Source organism: Egretta garzetta, unplaced genomic scaffold (genome assembly GCF_000687185.1).
Source record: "Egretta garzetta isolate BGI_Z169 unplaced genomic scaffold, ASM68718v1 scaffold193, whole genome shotgun sequence".
In the NCBI taxonomy this organism is placed as follows: Eukaryota; Metazoa; Chordata; class Aves; order Pelecaniformes; family Ardeidae; genus Egretta; species Egretta garzetta.
This window is the reverse complement of record NW_009259117.1, coordinates 228,697-252,159: the sequence shown is the minus strand read 5'-3', so window position 1 is coordinate 252,159 and position 23,463 is coordinate 228,697. Positions and strand designations below refer to the sequence as shown.

Below are 23,463 nucleotides of genomic sequence, written 5' to 3'. Positions count from 1 at the left end.
GTCAATGACAATTTATTCTATTTCCCAAAAAGGAGTAAATTTCCTCTGAAGAGCTTACGATCTTAAATCAGAATCCAAAAAGAAAGAGAGCAGGACAAGGTAGAAATATGGTTACCCATTCTGCATACTTAAACATGCACATTCACTCTTGCCTATATAAATTAGAAAAGCATACATCAAGGACAGTAACTTATTATAACAACAAAGGTCAGACTCAAAGAAGGCTAGGATACAAAATTGCCTTTGACCTCAGCTCTGAAAAAATTTCTCCATGTTCAAAGTGGCATGAAAGAAATCACAAAGATGCAGTACCGCAGCAGAGACTCAGTGCCTGAAGGACACAACAGTAAGGACAGAAAACTAGTGCTTAAAATAGGTTATGAAATGAAACAGTAACGGTCATAATGATGGTTCCAGGTGTTTCAAAAACTTAGGGAAAGGGCAACACAAATGCTTAGAAAGTCAAAGAGAATGCTGCTACTCTATTACCCTTCATTCACTTAGCAGAAAGGCATTACTTGAGCATAAATACTTACATTGCTCTTGTCATAAAATTTATTATGACAAAATATTTCATAGACAGTACTATCAGGAATTTTAAGAACCACCATTTGTGGTGTTTTTTTTTTTTTTTCTTTAAAAAAAACCAAAAGCGTTTAAGGATACATATCTGCATGTTAGTCCAACCAGTGAGTGTCTGGAAGCAACCCATTAATGAGAAGGAAACTCAGTGGTAAGACAGTAGAAACTGTTTCTTCTAGTACCTAGTTCTGCCGATACAGATAGGGCCCAGGAAAAGTATTACAAATGTGTTGAACGCAAAAGGGTGCATCTTAGCACAAGCACAGTATATTCGGACAAAAAATCCAATCTGCCTGGTTACAATCCACCCACAGGAAAACATCTAAACCATCAAATAAATGTGCAGCATACCAAGTCTTTGTTATTACAACATTCTAATGTAGAACCTCATTCTCTCCCATAATATAATAATCTCTGAGTTCAAAAGTGAGTTGACCTAGGCAGCTCAAGGTGTTCTTCAAACTAGATAAAGGTACTTGATTAGCTAACCTCAGAAGAAGCTGTGTTAAATCAGGAATTTAAAACAGATGGATCTACCCAAAAACTCTGTAAAAGGTCCTCTGCATTTATATGCAAAGAAGAGCATCCCTGCAGAAGTAATATGTAATATTGCCTTCTCTGAGAAGCTGTTCACCCCATTATGAAGATGATGAACCACAGCAATGAAGTTAGCTAATTTGCCCAAGGACACCTGCAGAATTAGTAGTTAAGTAAAACAAGAACTCTGTATTTTAGGTTAGTGAAAATTCTCCATCTACACATGTGTTGCTAGTATTGAAGGCAGAGTCAGTACCATTTCATGCTGTTTTCTGCAGTCCAGTTACAAAATACAAACAAAGCAGACAGTGTGCGTAATACAGTTACTCAGCAGGTGAGAGACAGAAAAAGAAGAAACGAGAGAAAAGGCTATATACCTTTACTTTTATTGTAAGTATTTAGGATTTGCATCTCAGACTCTAAATAACAACATGTAGAATGTGCAGTGTCCAGGTATGCCGCTTCCTCTAGGACACGGTTGTTTTCAACAATTTTTATTCACTGCTTGCAAAGTGACATAATACAATGAACTGTAGACATATTTATCACATTTGCTCTTTGTGGCTTCCAAGGTCCATTGTCATAAGGGCTTCCTGTAACCAGCCATCTGGGATGGAAGCAAAAATAAGTCATAGGCATCCTTACCTCCAAGTCCATCTCCAGAGTCAACCTCATAGATGCTCTCCCCTTCCATGTTGTCTTTAGGATGCAGCAGAAAGCAGTCTTCCTCAAATGATTTACTCAGGCTCCAGAAAGAAGCTGAATCCACCCACTCTGCAGCCAGCAGGTGATATCTTTCAAAGAAAAACATAGAGACAAAGCCATTGATCCACTTCTGGTATACAACAGAGAGGTCATATAATCTCTTCTTTAAGCCTCCAACGTTTCAAAACTGTGTGTCAGTTCCATATCCAGTATCTCAGCTCCTTATATCAATACAGTCCCTTCAGTGGGTATCTGACCTCCTTTTGACTTGTAAATTCAACTGGCATTCACAGTACAAACTCCCCACCCCATATAAAGAAGCTGCATTGGCCCAAATTCCAGGACTATATTGAGGGCCATGCTTATTCATATGGCCTGAAAGGACTAGGAATGGGCAATATGGAGCAATATACTACCCGTCTACATGATTAGCTTTTCTCTGGCATGCTGCAGGTACTGTGAAACCAAATTAAATTCAGGTTGCAAACAGCAACACAGACTGAAAGCACACAGATCACGTGGGTTCAATTTCTTAAGGCTACTCTTGGGGTCACTTTAAGTTTAGGTACAGAGAGCATCTCAGTTTAGCAATGGACTTGATTTGCACATGAGCATAAAGAAGAAAAGTTTAAAGGTGGGTGTGGGCAAAAGAACCAGTCCACCTCTTGGCTTATTTAAGAAAGACAGTAAGGGAACAAAATCTCTTTTCCCTAAACTGAGCCTGAATAGCTAGTTGTTTTTCTATTACTCTGCTCCAGGATAGCTAGTTTTTACCACCTCCTTCTCTTTTATTCGAAAAGAGAAATAACTCTCAATGAATTAAAAGAAAAAGTACTAATGAGTCAGGAAACATCCGTGCATCAGTGTCTTTGAGAGGCAAAAAAAGACAAAAAGCAATCAGAACAGCATGGAGTTACTAGAGTAGTTTTGCAGCAAGCGGAGAACTGTCATGTGCCAGATGCTCATGATCCAGACAGCAAAGCAAGGCTGAGCTCCACCACTCATCCCTCTGTGTAAGATTTACAAACTGATTGTTTTTAAAACAAAGGAAAACAGAAACCAAAAGCCATCTGAAAAGAGCACAGAGGCTTTTCTCTGCCACAAATGAAACTTGGACAGGCCAAGAACATAAAAGATGATGAGAGAATGATGATCAAGTACATGAATGATGTGATATATAAAACACAGTTCAGGTACCATTAGTAACTTAGAGCTAGCCACAGAGCAATGTATAGGCTGTCTCCTTGACAGTTTCAAATGAGCAAATAACAATTAAGTTTTATTTGCAAGTCTGTGGCCTTCTTTTTTGCTTTTCCATGTCATCAGGATTGCATTTAAACTGTCCTATGCCAGGGCAGTTGATTGAGAGGGTAGAAAAGGGAAAAAAGTTCTGTATTAACATGAACTGCCCTGTGTGTTTTGTTCAACTCCCTTCTTCAACTTTCTATCAACAAGAAAGCAATAAATATTATGAACAAATCTGTATGCAGACACCAATTAAAACAGAATCAGTAGTTCAAGTACTATGTCATTTTGTTGATAAAAAGAAGGGCATACCTAGAAGCTTCACACCAGATGACCTCTACTTCTTCAACTTCTTCAAGCATCTCTCTCAGCATCTGCATGTTTTTGTCGATTTTCTGCTGGTGGAGCCAGTGTAGGTGTATGCCATGTAACAGAGCATGCATGGCACTGCAAAACACTGAGCAGACTTTCCATGGAGTGGAAATTGTAGTATAGCCATCTTACACTGCTGATGCCTCTTCTTAAACTCACATCAGTGATTCAAAGTGTTCTTCTAAATCAGCATTCATGTTTTTCAGAAGGTATGCTACTGCAATTTGCAAAAGACTGAAGACTGAGAAAGGACCCATGACAATTCCAATTTTTAGTGATGAAGTATCCATTGCAAAAATTTTAGTCTGGTAAAAAAAAAATCCATACATTTTATTTTAAAAATATGAAAATACTTACCCAATAAATAACTGGAACACAGCGTATCAAGCTCTGGCTGCATATTCACACCTGAAATATGTATGTTCCAAATGCTGATTTAGGATGCTCACAAGAACATTAACAATCGTTCTTGTTTATAAAAGCAAATGCCATCAAGCAATGAGTATTGGGTTCCCATGATCAAAAAAGCTCTACTGTAGATGTCACAGGATTTAACACTATTTTTACTGGACAGATGGGTCAGATGAGCAAATAACCATGATTTGGGAAAGTCAACCACAGCCTTTCAAATGAAAGAACTTTTCTTACAAGTTTCCTTTTGGAAAGGTCTTAACTCTCCTCGGATACTGTCATCGTCAACCCTGTGTTTTATGATGATTGCTACAGTCCACCTGAACAGTAATACAGAAACGGTAAAGTGACTGCTGACTGAAGGACATTGTGCGATGTCTAAAAACTAAACAATGCATTTTTATTCAGGCTTTATGCCCATGTATCTGAAGGAAAAATAACCCGTGCCCAGCATAAAAACCTACTTCTATGTCTACTTAGACACAGGTGTTACACACATTCATGTAATCATCAATCTGTAAACAAAAACGTGTGTCCTTATTAAAAATCCATAAAGTGTCTCATTTTGCCTTATAGTAATGAACTAAATGAAGCCTGCATGCCTTTATCAAAAACTTTAAGTGTAGAAAGTAGTAGATTTCAAGATATTCAGAGCATAAGGGTTGATTACTAAAATTAGATATCAGCATTGTGAAATACTAGCATTTCAGTGCAAGGTTACTGAGACACTAAGTGGAACCAAAATCTTCATTGCCTAGTTATAAAATTACTATAATTATTCTTACAGAAAACTGAGATTAAAAAAAAAAACAGAAGAAAACCTGGTTTAAAATAATTTATTATTTTACATATAGTCCTTCTCAAACAAATTAATTGTTCTTTATTACATGCTTGCTATCTCTTCCCACTTGGCATCTGTACAAATGTTGCTTTTAATAGCATTTCACTCACAGCTGAACCTTTTTTTGGGGGGGAGGGGCTGGTCGTGGATACAAAACCCCCTATTGTTCTGTTCCCTGGCTATGAAAACTTTTTAATTAAAAACTGAAATCGAAATGATGCAGCAATACTGAAATCTAGAGCTGCTCAAATGTAATCACAGCAATGGGGTAACCACAGAGGTGGAATGCTTAGTGCAGAACTGCTTCATGCTTGGCTGTGTTGGCTGTGAGTTCACCCCTTCTACCAGGAAGACAAAAAAGCTGAAACATTTAAAATTAGCCTTATGACACAGGAAAAATTCCACAGCAGAGCAGCAGTGAAGAACGAGGTAGGACTAAAGCTGTTTTAAAACAGATAGGATGCAGTAATGAGTTTGATACTTTTAAAATTATAGTCTTCAAAATCCACAGCACCAGGACTCCTTTGGTCACATAGTTTCTTTTTTTGGCAGCCTTTGCTTCTTGTTCATCCAAATCCTTTCCCTTGCTAATACCACACAGTAGGTCCCATTTTCCACCGTCACACCAGAGAGCAAAGCCACTGGGACCAAATCACCATTTGGTGCTGACATCTGGTCCTTGATGCAAACGCTATCATGAGGAAAAGAAAAAAGCAATATACATGTTTGCTTAAGTTTTGTAAGCTGAAGTCTTTGTCAGTTATTGGGGAAGTTGTTTCTGGTGTGGAGGGAACAGCACGCAGAAGGAGGCTTGAGAAGTCTCAGCGAGGCTGGTTGTTCACAACTTCTGCCTGAGCATAGTTCACAGAACCATCCATGTCAGAGCAAGTCAAGAATGCATAATTTTTTGTTTTCCCTCAGAGCAGTTAAAGAAGCCTCACTGCTGTTTTAACCAAGGAGTTACATTCCCAAGGAGATGTGCAGACAGGAGAGCGACAGATGAATTCCTGTTAGTAGCTGCCTTCTTCAGACCAGTGCCTGACCCCAGGCACTATACAGTGGGGTGCACAGAAGCTGCATATGCTATCCCTTGCTTGCCGTGCAGTCCCACAAACTGGAAGAATCCCCAGCCACAGATACAGGGGTGATCTCTGATCTTTTTGACCTGCCTGAGTTTGAGAAAGCCCAATCAAATGTAAATGACTGTGGTCCCTTGATCGTTCTGAAATGATCTGGTTGGCCCTCTGGCTGCAGATACTGGATTTCGGGGAATTAATCCCCACTGAAGTAACAGAAGACCACCACTGGCGCATACGTGCATTATGATAACAACATTTGAAAAAGCACAAACTGTGTCACAAAAATCTAGGTATGGCAAGAATATTTACATTTACTCACTTTAAACCTTCGGGGAACTTTACAAGTTTAATTCTCCAAATAAAGTCAGAAAGATCATAGAGTTTGCTAGATTTTGCATCAAGTGCTGAGATAACAAACATGCCAGAATTAAAATGCCAAGGGAAGACGGCAGTCACTGCAGTACCACACTTCTCTGCTACCTCAAAGACCCCAGCAATCCCAAATAACTGTTGTGGGCACATTTTTTCAAACAGCATTTTTCACAACATATTCCTGAAAATCTATACTACTACATCAATACAGAGGAGGCAGGTGCCAGATCTACTTCCGAAAAGGTTCTGGTTCCTCAAAATTTACCGTCAGGTGGATCTACAGTGCATTACCAGTGATAGCGCTGTACTAGTCCTGTACCTCTGCAGGCAGCCAAGCTTACACAAGGAGTCCTGCTCAACTAGCTATTTTTGCTTTCTCTTCATTTCCCTCATTTGTCATAGGAATTTATTCAAAGTTAATGAATCAGTCCAAGATTCTTCATACATATTTAAGTGCTTTTCAAAAAAGAAATCTACATTTTGGAAATGGGTGGAAATCTTGTATTCAGTCAGGCATAACCATGCTTGAGTTAGTTCTGCAGTAATACCCTAACAAGAAGCCTTTCTGACTACCAGACTTGATAATCGTAATTCCCCCCAACAAGGCTTTCAGTAAAGCTGTTTTATTATTCAGAGAAAGTCTGAGTTGAATAGATTCACCTCATTTCACGACAAAGCTGCATTTTTTTGAGGCACCTCCATATGGAAATCTCAAGGAAGTCGAAGTTTGTTATGGACATGGGCATTTTAAACACTGATAAAATCCTCAGGTTTTGATAACTCAAAAAAAGCGCCAGCTCAAGATTCTGCAAAGTAAGATCAAGTGCTGACAAAATGGTTTCCTGGGAACAGCCATGAAAGGAGATCCATGTAGTCTAATCCTGCAAAATACAGTTCAGAGAGGGGATAACAATCAGTACCAACAGATGAATTTCACAAATTCTTTCCTCCAAAACACTCATCTGAATTGGAAATAGGAGTGATTTCTATGTCTGAGGTACTTCATTTCTGCACATTTTTTTTTCTTAACAGAGTCTATATTTTCAAATAACTCCATACCTGTTTTACCTGCCAAACTTTTTTAACCACTACCACACAGCACTTTGCTTTCCAAATGTTTTTCTTTACATACATATTGTGACCACTGTGAAGAAAGTTATTTCATGCACTAGTGCGCAACAGGGTTGGCAATTCAGCATCTGTTTTAGTATAACACAGTATGACAAAACATTTGACACACCATTCCTCGTGGGCCAGTGCTATAAGGTACAGTGTTGAACTGTGTGCTGCAAACCAAGAATTCCCATCAGGTAAACACAATGCTCTCTTATCTTAGAAAAAACAATTTTGCAATTTGGTTCCTCTGCTAATGGCAGAAACCGTAACTCTGGCACATGCAGGAGCAGTAGAGGCCAAGCTCACATTTGTAAAGCCACCTGATGATGTTGATTATGATCTGACAACATATGCTACATATTATGGTTTCAGCTCTAGGTGTACTAATTCAAAAACAGAGGGCAGGTTGTCATATCAGAAATATTTTCTTTAAAGATGTGTCTAAGAAGCCAATTTCTGTAACTTAAAATTTATTACATAGTTATAAGGAATCGGTGTATTGCAGCAAAGATTCATCAACTATACATCTTTGACATTTACACATATCGATTGCTGCACACAGTGCAGTTCTACTATCATTACCAACACAAAGCACACCTTAAAAAAAAAAACCAACCAAAAAAAAAAAAACCCCACAACCCACAAAGAACACCTTTAAAAACACCCCAAAACCATACCTCTTTGATTTTAGTGAATTTTCAGTTTACAGTCTAAATATTCCTTCAGTTTAACAAGATGTGTTTCACATTAGAGACAAAGCTAACAAAATAGCAGATTTTCCTATTTCTGGTAGGACTGTTTATTTTCAAAGGAGAGAAACTATATTCCATTGAAACCCACACTCTTAGTGTAATTAGCAATGACTCTAGGAGCACATAACAAAACCAAGGAACTAATCAACATATCAATCAAAATATGATTTGCCAAAAACTGTACAGAAACTCTGATTTAAAAAAATAAGGGAGACAAAGTAATAACAAAAAAAAGAACAAGTGAAATTAAAAAAACCTTCAGTACTAGCATGTTTTTATTTAGAAGCTTGCGGCATAAGAACAATTTGCTTTCCTTAGGTTTTAGCTGAGGGCCTAAATTAAGCATGCAATACATACTTAAGAGTATTTTCTCATTTGCTTCAACGTTAATTTTCAAGACAATGTTGAAAAGCTGAATTTATGCCCAGCTGTAGTTTTTATAACCAACCAAGAGAAATTTAGTTTGTATGCTAGAGCAACTGTGGAAATCAATTCTTAATCTATGACCTTGCTTACCGCAGCTTGAAGCCTTGCAATAAATAAACGCCTTGAGCCACAAATAAGAAACATTTGGTGAATCAAAGAGACGAATAACACAAATCTATATGTGTCTATATAGCATTAGAAAGGTCATATAAAACACAATATTGGCTCTTTTCTTGCTCTAACATAATAATGTTTGAAAGGCAGGACACAGTAATTGGCTGCATTAATACCCAGGTGGTGCACAGTCCCGAGTACCTATTTTGTTTTCAAATGACAACATTCATCCTTTCAGAGGACTTCTTATAGCCTGCCTGTTTTTATACTATGCTTAGAAGTACAGAATCTCTGAAAAATATCTATTTTCTTTGTCCTAGCATATGCAAAGTCTTGCTCTAATGCAGTCAGGCTTCCTTGTGAAATTGCTCGGTGTTTTATCACTAACGACAGGAAAAAAAATGCCAGAGCTCATGCATTAACCTGCACTTAGTCACAACTACCCTTCTTTCTAAGCCGAATCTCTTGAATCCTCACCCTATATGTTACTACTTATTTCTCACAGGAGTATAAGCTAAAAGAAATGCCTCTTTATTAATATTTTCCAATTATAATTCACAGAACACTCCTGTAAACAAACCTGTACCTCTTCAAAACCACACCTTCCATTCTTGATGTATTTGACTGACTGTAGATTTTAAAATTGAGTAGTACAAAATAGCACTAGTTCAGCTAATTTCCCTCTCTTAATTGTCTCCTTCCTGTTACACTGGAATTCCAATGTGACTGTGACCGACACTCCTTTCTAGATTAGCATGGCATTATTAGTTTGCACAGCAGGTGACCAAAGTAACTGATGGGAAGGTTTCCCTTATTTCAACCCTAAGTAATGGATATAATCTAATATGAAATGAAAGAATTTGGAGATTCATAATTACCCTTGAATTGGAATTTTACATAAAAACCAAATCAGAAAGAGACTTGCTTTCTTTAAATATAATGAAAGTTTTAGTCAAACTAATCATGAATCCTTTCTAATGTTACATTTTCACAAGATCTTGTAAAATGTTGCGATCGGTTCTCAATCAGTGGAAGTTTTGCCATTAAAATAATTAAAAAGATCAAGAACTACATTGAAATGCCCTTTTCAGTTCCTAATAAAAGTCACGGGTTCAGCATCCAAAGGAACATATTTGTGCTCTTGTGGCTGTCAGGCATTAGTGTCAGACGCCAACACCCCCTGTACTGGATGGAGAAAGACATCGTACCTCCTGGTATGGGGCAGTTCTCAGAATACCTGACCAAGCAGTCACTTTAATGGTGTACACTATCTGAAAAGACAACATACATTTCTCTTATTATAACATCAAATTTATTTTTTTATATATTAGGTGATGCTTTTCACTGAAAGGACACTGATCAGAAGAAAAATGGTCTGAAGTTGCGCCAGGGCAGGTTTAGGCTAGACATTAGGAAAAAATTCTTCACAGAAAGGGTTGTCAGACTCTGGAATGGGCTGCCCAGGGAAGGGGTCGAGTCCCCATCCCTAGAGGTATTTAAAAGCTGGGCAGACGAGGTGCTTAGGGGCATGGTTTAGCAGTGGGATGGCAGTGCTAGGTTAATGGTTGGACGTGGTGATCTTAAAGGTCTTTTCCAACCTAGACGATTCTATGATTCTATGAAGAGCAGCTTCACCCATTTTCGTCTTCTTTATAGTGCCCGCAGTAACTGCAAAACAGCTACTGAAAGACAGGGAGCAACATTTTGCATTTACAGTCTGTAGAACAGGGGAAAGTACAGTAAAAGAATGAGGTTGAAGGAGCCAGTGATAGGTCATGGTCCATTTAATCTATTTTCAACTACTTTTAACTTCTTCCTTACTGTAAGCCTATGAATAAGTAATAAGCCACTTATTTTGGGAGCAGAATTGGCATCTCATTTAGGGAGGGAAGATTAATGAGCAACAAATTATATTGCTCACAAGCATCATGATTTTGGGGAGCACCCAGTCTGGGACAACAGTACTGAGAAAACCAAAAACGCCATCAGAGGAAAAGCTAGACTTACACTGAAATTCCTTAGCTCATCCTACTTCATTCTACCTACAGGCATAGGCATACACAACTAATGTCCAAAAAACAACTTCTCTTCTCCAAGTAAGCATCGCCTTTTGTCCTCAATGTATGGATTTATTCCAGACTAAGGGCAACTTTTGTGGAAATAATGCCAGAACTGATGTCTGGAAATAGAGAAGAAACTATGACATTCCAGAAGCACACTGTGTTTTCATACCAAAAAATAAGCTATGCTTGAGCCTACCCCAGGACAGACTAATCTTACCAACCGCTAAAGCAGAGCCCGAGGAAGTTCAGTTTCACGCATGCTTTTCCATTGCACAAGAGCAGGAATTTTAGCTTGGTGATGACCTGTGTTTTACACGTAGCTGGAGAGAAGACCTCACATTCCAGGCAGTCACCTGCACCCTCACTAACCTTGAGACCCTCTCCTCAGCACTAAGCATCTGTTAATACTGACTCCCTACCCAATTCCACCCACTCTGTCCTATCTGGCATTTTAAATTAGTTTTCATGGTACAGTCTTAAAGGCAGTTTGTTCTAACTGCAGGATTGTTGCTTGGTGGATTAATTTGGGATAGAGGAAACTACTTCCCCACCAACAAACCAATACATTTACATTACAATGTGGAGCTGATTATAACCAATGACCATTACAAAACAATTTAAGATTCAATATTTGTGAAACAAAGCAATGTATTCACTGATGGCTTTGTATCAGCATAAATGACTAATTACTCTAATCAGGAAGCTCAAAAGATAACAAACTTGATTTATTATAAATACAGGGGCTTGCCTTCTTATAAAAATGACTTGCTCTGCCGTTCAGGACACGTATTGATTTATGGCACTGCTTGTGTTCTCTTATTTTTTATTTTAACATTTAATAATTGCTGAAAAATGAGTTAAAAATAAGCCAGACCAAGACATGTTCCCAATATAATTGTATTCAATTCCAGAGCAATACTCATACATTATCTGTATCCTAGTATTTCACTAACAGTAGGCATACAAAACTATTTTGAAAAACGTGCAGGGAGTAAAAGACTAATTTGGCCAAGATTACAGAAAGTGAATATTCTTGCCTTTGTCGCACATGACTGTTCAGTATTTAGTGATACCTAACATCTGTTGCTGAGACCAGGTAAACACAATTCCAAGCCAGTTTAGCCAGGAACAATTGAGAGAGTCATAAAAAAAGTCTCTGAAGATAGATTATGAATCAATTATGGCATAGGATCCCATCAGAGAGAGAGAATCTAAATCTGCTTGGAGTCTGGTAGTGGACAAGCAAGCAGTTTAGTATCTTCGCTGCAAAGCCACTTTGGAAAGCACTTTGCTCTCTCCTGACCCCTGCACCACCAGTCCTTTACCTAAGGGCTGTTTATGGACAGATAGAGCACTTATGGCAGGTTCCCACAACAAGGCTTATGCATTTATGGCACCTCATTCAAACCACACAATACAGCTACAAATTTTTACAGTACCTATCTTTTAAATAAACACAAAAGCCATCCATGTCTAATCTACTTACACTAAGATTAAATTGTTCAGGACCCTTTCATCCACCTGAAGTCCTTTAAGTTTGTCCAAACAAGATGACTGCCATGGATTCCCTCTTTCCGCATATCTATGCTGCAGATTTTTGAGGAACACTCAGGTGCGTTTCTATATATTTTGCTGCATGAGTGAAGGGAGAATCAGCATGCCAGAGATCAGAAGAAACATTTTTCACAGCTCACTGGTAACCAGCAAAGCTCCCTAGCTTATCTTAAGTCTTTGGGGTAATCACTGGAGCCCCAGGGTGTCCAAGGAGACTGTCACACAGCAGCGTGAGCATGAGTACAATTCTCAGTCAGTTCTTACAGGGGTAATGATTATTGTTGCATCGGTATGTGCAGAAAACCGTGATTAAGGGCAGCGTGAGAATATTTTCAATACAAAGAATGTTTTCATAGACAGGAAGATCTGCTTGATCTAACTTCAATTCTGAGCTCAGCTAAAACAAACTGTATTTCTCAGGGCATGGCAACAAACGGATCATCATCAAGTAAAGACGCTTGGCAGCCAGGTTCGTATCACAGCTGCTTCTTGTGCTGACCAGCACAGTCACCATGACCTCATGTTCCCCCCGCTTTAATATATCCTCACATTGTCTCATACTTAACATGAACATTCCTCTGGGCAGAAACCACCTCCTTGCATGTTTACAGAACAGCTGTGCCTAGTGACTCTTAGTGTATAAATAACAGTATAAATAACACGAAAGATATAAACCTGATCATGATTTATGGCAGAGAGTTGAACAGCATACTCAATTAAATCTCTGCATTATCAAAGTCAATGGCATTTTTTATTCCTGAAGCTAACGTTTTTCCTATTGTATCGTCATGGTTGATATCTTCTTAGTACAAATCCTCTTTCACAAAAAAGCCTTTTTTTAGTCACCCATCAATTCTGATACCTTGTAGTTATTACCACAATCACATAAAATGGAAGGAAGGGCAATATTTTCACCAGCACTTTTGTCAAATATTCTCTTGCTATGAAGCATTTCTTCCAAGCCCGGTGGCGCACAAAGTCCCAGAATTCAGATTACTGCAGTTTGGAAGACATCCATCAGAAGATTACTAAAAGACATCTGCTTTGGTCCATGAGGTGCACACGTGGGATCAACCTCTGCTATATTCTGTAACTGCTCATTGATGACCAGACACCAAACCCCACTTCTACAGAGCTAAAGAAAACCAGCATGCTACTATAGTAGTTAGAAAAGAGATCAGAAAGTACAGAGCACTTACCAATATAACACAGGCTTCTAAGACATGTAATCAGACTCAGACAGCTCAGATAGCTCTCTGATAGCCTGTGAGAAATTTGGGAGATCTTTAAAAGTCTTTGAAATCCAATGTGATGGTACCACTCATGGATGTCTGAAACTCCATACATAATTTTTAAAGACTGCTGATTAAGACTGTTTATTTTCTTTGTTGGATTTTTAACGCACATGACTGGTTTCATACTTAAATCCCTTTCAAACAAAGGTGCCCTCATTCTATGAAGTGAACCATCTGGAGTTCTGCTTTTTTTTTTTAATCCACAGTATTAGAGGTCAGGCAGAGGCAAGTGTTCAGGAGAGGATTTCTAACAAACTAAAAAAGAATGTGAAATATGAATTTAAATAGAATCTGTCTTAAAAAGAGGCGTTCTCATCCACAAAATGAAATTCCACTATTTTACACAAAAAGAAACCATTCATTATTAAATAGATATTCATTGGTTAAGTCTGGGTTATATACAGAACTACTACGGCAGTTAGAGTAATGCTACAAAGCAGCATTTACTGGCTTCATGAAAATTATTCTTAAGTGCAAAACTCTTAAAAATCAAGTTTGTTTCAGAATGAATATTTCTTCTGAGCAGAAATTTTATGTTAAGGCTTAAATTTTAAAAGGTACCTCTGTTGTTTCAGAGAAGCATTAAGACTGGAGGCTCACTCTTCCAGGCATTTATTTTGTAACAATCATTTAATTTCGTATTTTGTTATGTTTGACAACTCTCGTGGGGAGCTAAACACTCTCCTCTGCAGCTACTGTGATTACTGAGAGGAAGATATGAAATAACTTTGAAATGATAGATCAGGTTCACCGTCGGCCTGGTTCTGCTGAGCTCAGCAAGGAGGAAAGGCTGCCCAATATCTTTACCAGTGCAGTCACTCCTAGAGGCTATTCTGACTTGCACTTGCTGGCAAAAGTCCCTAAAGGACCATCTGCCAGCAAGAACAGTGGGGGGGGAAAAAAAAACAAAAAATCATTCATGTGCACACTCAGGTACTGCCAAGTCCTTCCCAATTCTCCACAACTTCAAAGAGTAGAAGCTACCACAAGCAAGATTTAAGACTTTAGTATGCCAACTTCACCTGCTGTGGATTCTTCAAGGTGGAAACACTTCACCAGAAGAGACAAAGAAAAAAAATAAAAACAGGAGGAGGAGAAAACTGAACAGATAGAATAATTTATCTTTTATATTAATATTATGGTTACAGTCACAGAACCATGGTCAACGTCACCAAGCACTGCAAGTTAACTATACTGAAAAGATATGTCTACGAAAGGCTTATTGGGAAGGCGGAGAGAGAAGCATCAAATATACATAACAGATGCATGTGCACTAAGCTCATATCTTCAGAACTGCTGCTACAGATCTATTTATTTAACTTATTACTACAGAAACCCGTAACAATCCTAAAGCATTCAAAATAGGAGATGCATGGCAGAGCAGCCTACATTTCAATAATAGAACACGCTGTTTCCCTCAATCAAATTTGAAACAGGCAGATCAAAAGAGAAAACATCTAAAATTAAATGCAAGACCCTATTCTAATTTCAGTAAAGCAAAAAAAAAAAGCATAGTTTGCAAATACATATATATATTATATTTTACACATATATACACACATTGCAAAGTTAGGGCTTCATTGGCTCAGCCTGTCCTGTTATGTGTACCCATTCCCACCTTCACAATTTTGTTTTTCTGTAAAAGGCACCCTTGAAGGCATCAGCTTGTACAGAAGGGCAACAGCTGTTCTTTTCTGGGTCAGAGCAGTACGTACCACCAGAGCTGTCTGTATATGATGCTTTCCCAAGAATATTTATAAGGCTTTCTTTTTCCTTCTTCCTTTGCTATTTCTACTGCAAGCATGGCTGTGCATGCTCCTGGCATGATTAGGATTTTCTGCCCTTATGGTACGGGCCAAGGAGTAAGGTGATCCTAAATGAGTATACCCTACAGTTTTACTATTACAGTCTCATCTTCCCCCTTCTTCCCACTATTCATCACATTTTTAAGTGACATCTAACATTTAGATTATACTCAGCCTTAGACATAGCCCATGGAAATCTTCACTTAGCTGAAATTAGTAATCCTGTCTTCAGTGAAATGTTTGGTTTCATACCACAGTGCTCTCTGTGCTTCAAGCACAGAACTGGATCTTGTAAAAAAGTGTTTTTTCCCTATCACCAAATGTTCAGTTTACATTTTAAGTTTACTTCGCTCATGGAAAGAAAAAGACATATTTTGCTGTCCAGACAAAGTACAGCGTAACTGCTCACGCACTCTGTGTAGATGCTGCAAATCAAATCTCCTGTTCCACATCAAAAATTCTAACCTAAACTGTAAGCCCCAGTCAGGTGAGAAATAGATCTGTTTGTTGGCACTGTTTATAAAACTTTCCTGTACTGGAGAGGTTTTGGGTTTGGTTTACAGTGGCTTGGTTTTTGTTGATACCAATCCCTTCCATTTCCATGCAGTTCTACAGCTAGCTGCCTGAAACAGCAGTTCAGCTGTTTCTTTTGCACATTGATACTACAAATCCATTAAATAGAGATGACTTTTTTTCTATATTTAACATTAAACCAGTAATGTTTTATTCACTCCTGTCCTGTTACTGTAAAAAGAAGTCAATGGCTGGGGTCAATGTGTGGAACACATCTCTACAACATAGCCTGATCTATAAGCAGAGATTCAGCATGAGGACCCTATATAACCAAGCTAAGAGTTAGCACAAGCAAAATAGCATAAATATTCAGGAAGAAAAATACCATAATGTGGTAAATACTAGAAAATAATGATCCCCATCAGTGTGAAATCAGCAGCACCGTGGACTGAAAAATTTTATTACTTGCAGGCAAGGCACAACTCAATTTGTCTTGCAGCTTCTTTTACCTTGTGTTCCTCAACAGTGTTCAGCTCAAAGCCAGCATGAGATCTGCTCTGAATTGTGTCAGATTCCTCTGCAAGCTACAAAAAAACACACACTTGCACCACCCACAGCAAATGAGATTCCAAACAAGAAATCCCTATACGTTTACTATGAGGTTCAAGGGTAGAGGTACGAAGTTCACAGTGCACTTGGCACAGTCAGCTGTATAACTAGGACAGGCGAAGTACACAGGCCATAACATCACTTTTCTTCCGCACAAGCATTTATCTGAGAGGACATTTTATGAGGCAGGGTGTGAGGAAGAAAGAAAAGGAGAAAAAAAAAAGAAAAAACAAAAACAACAACAAAAAAAAACAACAAAAAAAAGTAGCCTCTCCATAGGGCCCCCGAAGGTCTTCCACTGTCCCCTGCCCCATCACGGACAGCACAAGCCACCCACCAGCCCCTGGCCAGGACATAACCTTGAATCAGTTTTTTCCAAACAGACCTTCAACTGATTTCCAACCATTCAGCACTGGGCAGCCATGCCTCAATTTAAAACAAACAAACAAACCAACCCTAACCCAACACCCTCCCCAAAAACCACAACCAAAAAACCTGTTTACAATTAAACTTCCCTTTCCACATACATAGATTCTTTTGAATGTTTTTTTCGTAGTTCTGAAAGTTGAAGAATCCTACAAGCAGGCTAGCACCGAGACTCTGTCGTCACAAAATTACAGTGTTCGTGTAAACACTGCTAAAAAAAAAATATCTTAGGAGTTTTGCAAGAAACAACTGTTATCCAGAATAAATGTTTGCATTCTGAGTCTCTCTCTACTGCTCCCATCCTAGAGAACAAACAGGACCTTGTTCTCCCAACCTGGTCACAAACTGCCAGAATACATTGTATCATTGTCTCCTCCTTTATTAGCAAAATAAGGTTTTGTTTCTTTTGACAAACCACTGAGCAATATAAATGTCACTGTGTCATTCAGCACTCCACACACACATCCACAGATAGGACCTGGCAGCCAATGTTACAGCAAACTGTCTAAATTCCAGACATCGTTGCCTTAAGATTCCAGCTAACATCTCAAATTTTTTTTCGCCTTTAAGTTTGGCTCAATTTCCATGGAATTTAATTACGGGGTTTTTTCATTACAAATAAATTTTAATTGATCGCTTAGTTTTTATTGAAGTGCTTATTAAGAGGCATCTGTCCTTTAAAAAATTTATGTTTTCTTTCTCCTGAAGCATATTCTTAAGTATTTAAAAAAAAAAAAAAAATCCTAATTTGCTTCATCTCCCTAGAAGAGCCTAAAGTCTCAAGCAAAAGAAAGTCTACAAATGTCCACATCTTCTTGGTGCAACAGCCCAGCCATTAAAGTGCAGAAGAAATTATCTATCAATGCCAACTGTAGAGTAAATAAGCCTAAGAAAGAAATCATTAACAGTGTTTAAGAGCACACAAACCTTTCCTTTGCCCCAGAAAATCTCACAATTCTAGGGTCTCGGTATTTATTGTGTTAACTTTGAATTTGCTGTACCTGCACACTAAAGCAGAAAAAACTCTACTGAAAATTTAGACTCCATCAACCTCAATACTCTTGTGCTCTTTGTTAGGTCTCTAATCTTCCTAGGAATAATGACAAAACCAAAACCATTTTACATGGGGGTTTGCGGCTGATCTGTTAGTCTGACTTCTATGAAAACTCACCTTGTATTTGTGAGTTAAGTTTTTATGGAATGCAGAGGATGACAGGTAACCTGTATTGTATTCGTGATGCTGGCAATCAGATGTCATGTTCATAAGGCCCCTGAAAGAAGATTTACATCCAGTACCACCTTTTCATTTTTGTCTGCACATCTCATTCTGTGTTTGCAGTATTTTGTCTGTTAAATTGTTTTCAACATCTGAGCTCAAATACTCTGCTGCAAGATTGAAGGTGACACTCTCTAAAGCAATTTCAATGGGCCTCAATATCCTAGGTGCTCAAAAGAAAATAATTAAATGGATGAAATTGATATTGTGGTATTTGGTGGACTATTTGCTTGTTTGTTGCTTGCATAGAGACTTCTGTAAATACATATTCCTTATTATCTGCATTACAGGAGTATCCAAAGTCTCAGGCAGATTTGGGTTTCTCTGTGCAGACCGAAAAATGCATTTCCTGCCCTGTCATTGCCAGCATTGGCAATGATCCTGCAATGAGTTCCATGTGTGCCAACACCAGAACATTTACAGATGCCATAGTAAAGCTGCAGACTATTAGGAACTAAAAAAAAATATATAAACATTTTCCATATACAGTTATACAGCTGTTGATTGATAATGATACCCTGGTCACACAGTTATACAGCTGTTGATTGATAATGATACCCTGGTCACTAATGAATTCGGCTGGACCAAAACTGCCAACCTAGATATGAACAGAGACTTCCTCAAATCTGGAGAGACAGGTGACAAATTTCTTCCTAGGATCACAATAATACTGAACAGTAACACGTTAAGAGCCCATGGTAACTATGTGGTAAAACTATGAAATCAGTTGCACAGCTTGGTATCTGAGCAATGAGGTTTCATTTCCGATAGCTTCGGTGCTTTAGTCTCCCTTTTACTTACAGATGCAGTGACACAAAGTTTTGATTAAAAGGAATTTCCTTCTGCTGCACCTCAGTCACTTATTTTTAGTCTGGTGCTGACACATGAAACATTTCTAAGTGCATCAAACAAATGCTTCCTTTTGAGCAATCTAACACAAGTTTTGATTAAAAGGAATTTCCTTCTGCTGCATCTCAGTCACTTATTTTTAGAAGTCTGGTGCTGACACATGAAATATTTCTAAGTGCATCAAATAAATGCTTCCTTTTGAGCAATCTAACATGACACAGCTCCTTCCAGATCATCACATGCAGCCTGACATACTCCACCCGAGCTCCAAGCCTGCTAGGGAAACACTTCAAGGGATACCTCCAGCAGACTGGGAATAAGCAAAGTCCCTTCTGGATCACCTACATATAAATACAGATCTATATTATCTTCATGGATAGAAAGACAAAAAAGGAAAAAATAACATTTTAGCATGGACATTTCCCAAGTGTGACCATGCACAACCCATATATCATTCAATGTGAACCTAAAGAGTTGCTTATTCCTTGTTTGCAACCTCTGCCTTGACACTTGACCCAAAATTCTGGATTTGTACCTTAAACTCTGATGTTACCTAGCGGTTGGTGAGAAAAAAAAGAGTTTGTGAATTGAGCCTGAAGCCTCAGACCAACTCAGTGTAATTCAGGAAAGATATTTATATGCCCTCTCTGAGGACTGGTCTAGCTTTCCTCTGCTCCCAGTCCTTGCACAAAACCAGCGAGGCTATACAATCACTAGGATATAACTGGAGGCAAAGAAAGGGTGATAAAACTGAAGCTCTTAAGATAGACATCTATAACTATGAACCTAATGCTGAAGCCTTTTCTCGTGTGCCCAGTCATAGTGGAATCAAAAGTGTTACTTATACAAGTTAGGACTCCAGGATTGAGGTTATGAGGATTATCCTGCTCTGGGATGCTCTGGGTAATACCTTGTTTTACAGGTATGCTCCTTTACATCACCATTATTCAATGTAAATATGTAGAAAAATCAGACTCTGTTAATTAGGATTCACAAAAGCATACGCAGAGACAGAAAGATGAATGCAGTATGAATAAAATACGATGTGAAGAAAATGGTCTCTGACCATTCTTTTGTGCTTGCACTGACATTGATTTAACTGTTTTTTCGTACTTGAATTTAAAATAAAGTCTATTATAAAAAAGATTTAATTGCGATAAGGTATATAATTATCTTCAGAGGTTTACATGGCATAGAGGTGGGTTTGAGCTGAAATTCTGGACTCTGTTCACACAGGTGTGTGGGAGGCCAACTCTCGACCTCTCTACAGCTTTGTCAGTGACAGCACAAGGTTAGCAATCTGCACTGCATTCAAAAGAGCTGAAAAAATCAAATCCATGTGATTTACTGGCACCATAAAAAAATTAAGGTGACTTATTAGCAAATATGCCTAATATTATAGTACTTAGTGCAATGTAGTGTCATGACAAGGATCCTCAAACTGTTCTTCAGTTAAAATGAATTTATGGATCAGTCCCAAATTACTCTCCAACAGGACTCTATCATTCATTTTAATTATGAACCAAATCCTGTATTCCTTACTACCCCGACAAACAAGAAGTCAGGAACTATTTTAGCTGTATACGGAATGAATACTACTCTGATTCATATCCTTTGAAGTAAAAAGGCAAGAAATTCCTTCAGGTAGTCTATTCCAGTTAGGAAAATTAACTCTTCTTTATTCTAGATGACAAGCTGACCACGCGCCAGCAGGGTACCCTTGTTGCCAAGAAAGCCAATGGCACCCTGGGGCGCATTAAGAGGAGTGTGGCCAGCAGGTTGAGGGAGCTTATCCTCCCCCTCTACTCTGCCCTGGTGAGACACCACCTGGAGTACTGCATCCAGTTCTGGGCTCCCTGGTTCAAGAAAGACGAGGAACTCCTAGAAAGAGTCCAGAGGAGGGCTACAAAGATGATGAGGGGACTGGAGCATCTCCCCTATGAGAAAAGGCTGAGGGAGCTGGGCTGGTTTAGCCTGAAGAAGAGAAGACTGAGAGGGGACCTCATCAACACATACAAATATCTTAAGGGTGGAAGTCACGAGGACAGAGCCAGACTCTTCTCAGTGGTGCCCAGCGACAGGACAAGGGGCAATGGGCACAAACTGAAACACAAGAGGTTTCAGTTGAATATGAGGAAAAACTTCTTTACTTTGAGGGTGACAGAGCCCTGGAACAGGCTGCCCAGGGGGGTTGTGCAGTCTCCTTCTCTGGAGATATTCAAAACTTGCCTGGACGAAGTCCTGTGCAACCTGCTCTAGGTGAGCCTGCTTTAGCAGGAGGGTTGGACTAGGTGATCTCCAGAGGTCCCTTCCAACCCCTGCCATTCTGTGCGATCTTGTGGAAACAGTCAGGAATAATGCTAAATTTATACAATTACTCCACTGTACTATGTTCTCTTATCATCATACCTTTTTACAAACAGCCACAGAAGCAGAGTTAAACAGACTTACGGGCCTTAACTACAAAGGACAATCAAGCCATTGCAAATCCTTTACACAGCATCGGAAGCTACAAAAGTAATTCAGCATGGCCTAACAGCCTTGCTAAGCCTTTGTTTCCATTTAAATATAGAAATACAATTGAGAAAGAGACGTAAATTTGGCTGAAAACAGAATATGCCTCACTATATTTGAAGTATGTAGTACTTAAATCTAGGAATTTATATGAGAATTCATTTGTCAAACTTATGAGCACTCATTATTTTTGTTCTGAAAACTCGCAGTCATAGTAATTCCTCTCATAGAATTTATCATGTATCTTCTGGTTTAGACGACAACTATCTATTGCAACTGCAATACATACCCATTACTTTCATAAAGTGTAGGATGTTGCATGTCTAACTTTAGATAGGCAGATTTCATTAATTGTAAAATAATCTAAAAAAGAACATTAGTTTACCAGCTTAATTGGTGTTAATATCTGAATTACATAGTAATTATGAAAAGAGAAAATGTTAAGATACGGCTTTACAACAGAAACCTAACAGTTCATTTAGACACTGGAAACCAACATTCACTTTCTTAACGATTTTTGGTGCATTTCAAAGCATGCCTCTTGGTCTAGTGCTCTAAAGCTCCTCTTGCACACGTGGCTGCCACCAGTAACTGCTTTTCTGTATCACATTTACAACCAGACTGCATTCAGTTATTTGCATGCTACTTTGTGGACATGTACATAAAGCATTGACAAAGCCTCTGAAAACAAAAAGTGCAAAAAGAAAAAAATGCAAAGGTGCCATCCAACCACAAAGGAATACCAAAATGTGACAGCAGTCAAGCAGAATGACACAACCTCAATGAATCCAGCCCACGCCGCTTTACTGTACATAAAGTGATTATCTGTTAAAGACTGGTGGTTCATTCAAGACAAGGGGGCAGTCTTGGTCCAACAGCCTGTCCTGCAAGAACCACTGCCTAGCAGCAGTAACTGCATGGACAGAGACTCTTCCACCCACTCACCTCCAGAAGTGACCTCTTCAGAACTGGGTTGAGGAACATTGGCAGGACAATGTGGGGAAGCTTGCATTGCTGCTGCTGCCCTTGCTATACCTGTCCTGTGGAGAAATAGAGGACTTAATTTCCAGGGCTGTCGGTCAGTACCTTCCACATTACAAGTGAAGGAAAAAGAAATTAATTTGACAATGCCTGCTTCAAGTGAGTACATTTTGGGGGGCGGTGAACAACCCCCATTTTCTATTGAAGTATTTGGGTTACTTTCACATCTTCTGTGGAGCTCCATTTGTCTGCCCGGCCAGCAAGCTGGATTCTTTGGTTCATGAGTTGATGATGCTCTTGCCAGTTACCTATATAGAAAGCTGGGATATGGCCATTGAGAATCAACTTAACCAGACAGCCCAAATAAAATAAATAAGAAAATAATGTTTAAATTAATCTCTCAACTCTGACATGAACGCCTACTTGCCACTGGGTAACTCTCTCCCTTCTGCCTCCCTTTCAAAATGGCAAGTTTCTTAGTCTGCTCTTTACACATTTCCTTTACAGAAACCATTACTACATGAATTACCTAACTGAGAAGCAGTTCTTTCACTTCTCCTGTCCCACCCATTCCATAGAGGCATTTTATTTTACTTCCACATTAATATAAACAGGTTACCACGAGGATCAATCCTAACAAAGACAACTTCCAAAGGAAAAAAGGAAACCTTCCACCATCCTTGTGGTTTCCAGCTAGGACAACAGTTTTCAGCCACCAGTTTTTAGAGTGACACATACAAATGATTTGTATATACCAAAGTGCAGTCCATTAGAGAAAGAGACCAAAAAAACCCTATCTGAAATACATGAATAAATCACTCTTTTGAGTGTGGTGATGAATGCAACGTTTTACAATTTCAAAAACAATTCTGTAAAGCCCTACTCAAACAAGTGTGTTTGCCTCCAAAAGTGATCTCTGTGTATCTTTCAGTAGTACCATGATGTTTTTAGTTGGAGGAAATATCAAGCTTAGACACAGAGGACTGAAAGCTAATGACCAATAATTTTGTTCTGATAGGAGTGTGC

General features: G+C 38.7%; 1 protein-coding gene across 2 annotated transcripts in view; it reads right to left on the bottom strand.

Moving 5' to 3' along the window:
* Positions 1-23,463, bottom strand: part of PPP2R2C (protein phosphatase 2 regulatory subunit Bgamma) — a 141,397-nt gene that overhangs the window by 98,004 nt on the left and 19,930 nt on the right. Inside the window, exons 1-2 of one of the 2 annotated variants that reach the window (XM_035891093.1) lie at positions 22,605-22,681; positions 22,402-22,496 (exon numbers count right to left, since the gene is read on the bottom strand). The exons of the other annotated variant lie outside the window; for it this stretch is intronic. Coding sequence (XP_035746986.1) covers positions 22,402-22,496; positions 22,605-22,681 — 172 coding nt within the window. Of the gene's footprint in view, positions 1-22,401; positions 22,497-22,604; positions 22,682-23,463 lie in introns of those variants that run through there. 2 annotated transcript variants of the gene reach the window in all.